The sequence below is a fragment of the Echinops telfairi genome, unplaced genomic scaffold (assembly GCF_000313985.2).
Source record: "Echinops telfairi isolate 266 unplaced genomic scaffold, ASM31398v2 ScPeMD7_7468;HRSCAF=8506_0, whole genome shotgun sequence".
NCBI classification, from domain to species: Eukaryota; Metazoa; Chordata; class Mammalia; order Afrosoricida; family Tenrecidae; genus Echinops; species Echinops telfairi.
The window spans coordinates 72,648,051-72,648,958 of NW_022111369.1; the positions used below are offsets into that span (position 1 = coordinate 72,648,051).

The 908-nt window shown below is 36.5% G+C and overlaps 1 protein-coding gene across 1 annotated transcript in view; it reads left to right on the plus strand.

Annotated features, from left to right (window-relative positions):
* Positions 1–908, plus strand: part of TECRL (trans-2,3-enoyl-CoA reductase like) — a 132,876-nt gene that overhangs the window by 122,253 nt on the left and 9,715 nt on the right. The window contains exon 10 of the mRNA XM_045284066.1: positions 597–654. Coding sequence (XP_045140001.1) covers positions 597–654 — 58 coding nt within the window. The remainder of the gene's footprint in view (positions 1–596; positions 655–908) is intronic.

The window sequence follows — 908 nt, forward strand, 5'->3', positions numbered from 1 at the left end:
CTCAAACATAATTGTGAGGATGGTGAAGGACCTGGCAGTGTTTCCTTCTGTTGTATGTGGGATTTAGCATAAGTTGGAACTTACTAAATGGCATATCACAACAACAACAGATTAACAAGGAAATTTGACCAATTATCAAGAGGTCAAAGGATCGCTATTGGCTTTCCCAGGGAAGTAGCAAACTGCTAATTTCAGGGTCACAGGTTCAAGCCTACTGGATGCTGCACAGCAGAAATATCAGGCTGTCTTCTATACAGATGTACAAAGTCTTATAAAATGTATCTTGAGTTTCAAGGAGTCAAAATTGACAAAATTGCAGTGGATTTTATTTTGATTTTAAGAAGAGGACAGCAATAACTTGAGCATTCATAACTCAATGCCTCATTATTTCTATCTGATATATGCTCACAAGGAGCTTCTCTGAGTGTTCCACATTTTGCCCTTTATACAATTAGAATGTAACATATCACCTGAGCTTGTGAAATTGATACACTGTATAATGTAAACATTAAGCAAACGTAACAACCAGTAACACATAAAGTTAATTTTAAAAGAAATACAAATATACTGTTAAATATTTTTAAATGTATTTTCAGATTTGTGAAGCTGGAAATCACTTCATCAATGTAGTACTGGCTCATTCCAATCATACAGGTTAGTTTATTTTTCTTTTTTATAGTTAATCATGTAACTTCTCCCATCACTTGTGTCACAGTTCATCTTACGATGGTGGCTTTTATTTTTGTTGTGATGCTGGCAGCTCTGGGACTGGTCTTTCAAATGACAGTATGGTCTGAAGCTTCCAGACTCAGAACAGAGTATGAAAAAGAAATTGGCTGGCCCTTTTGGAAGGCGTAGCCCCTGAAAATCGTATGAATAGCAGTAGACTGTTGTCAGACATCGTGCTG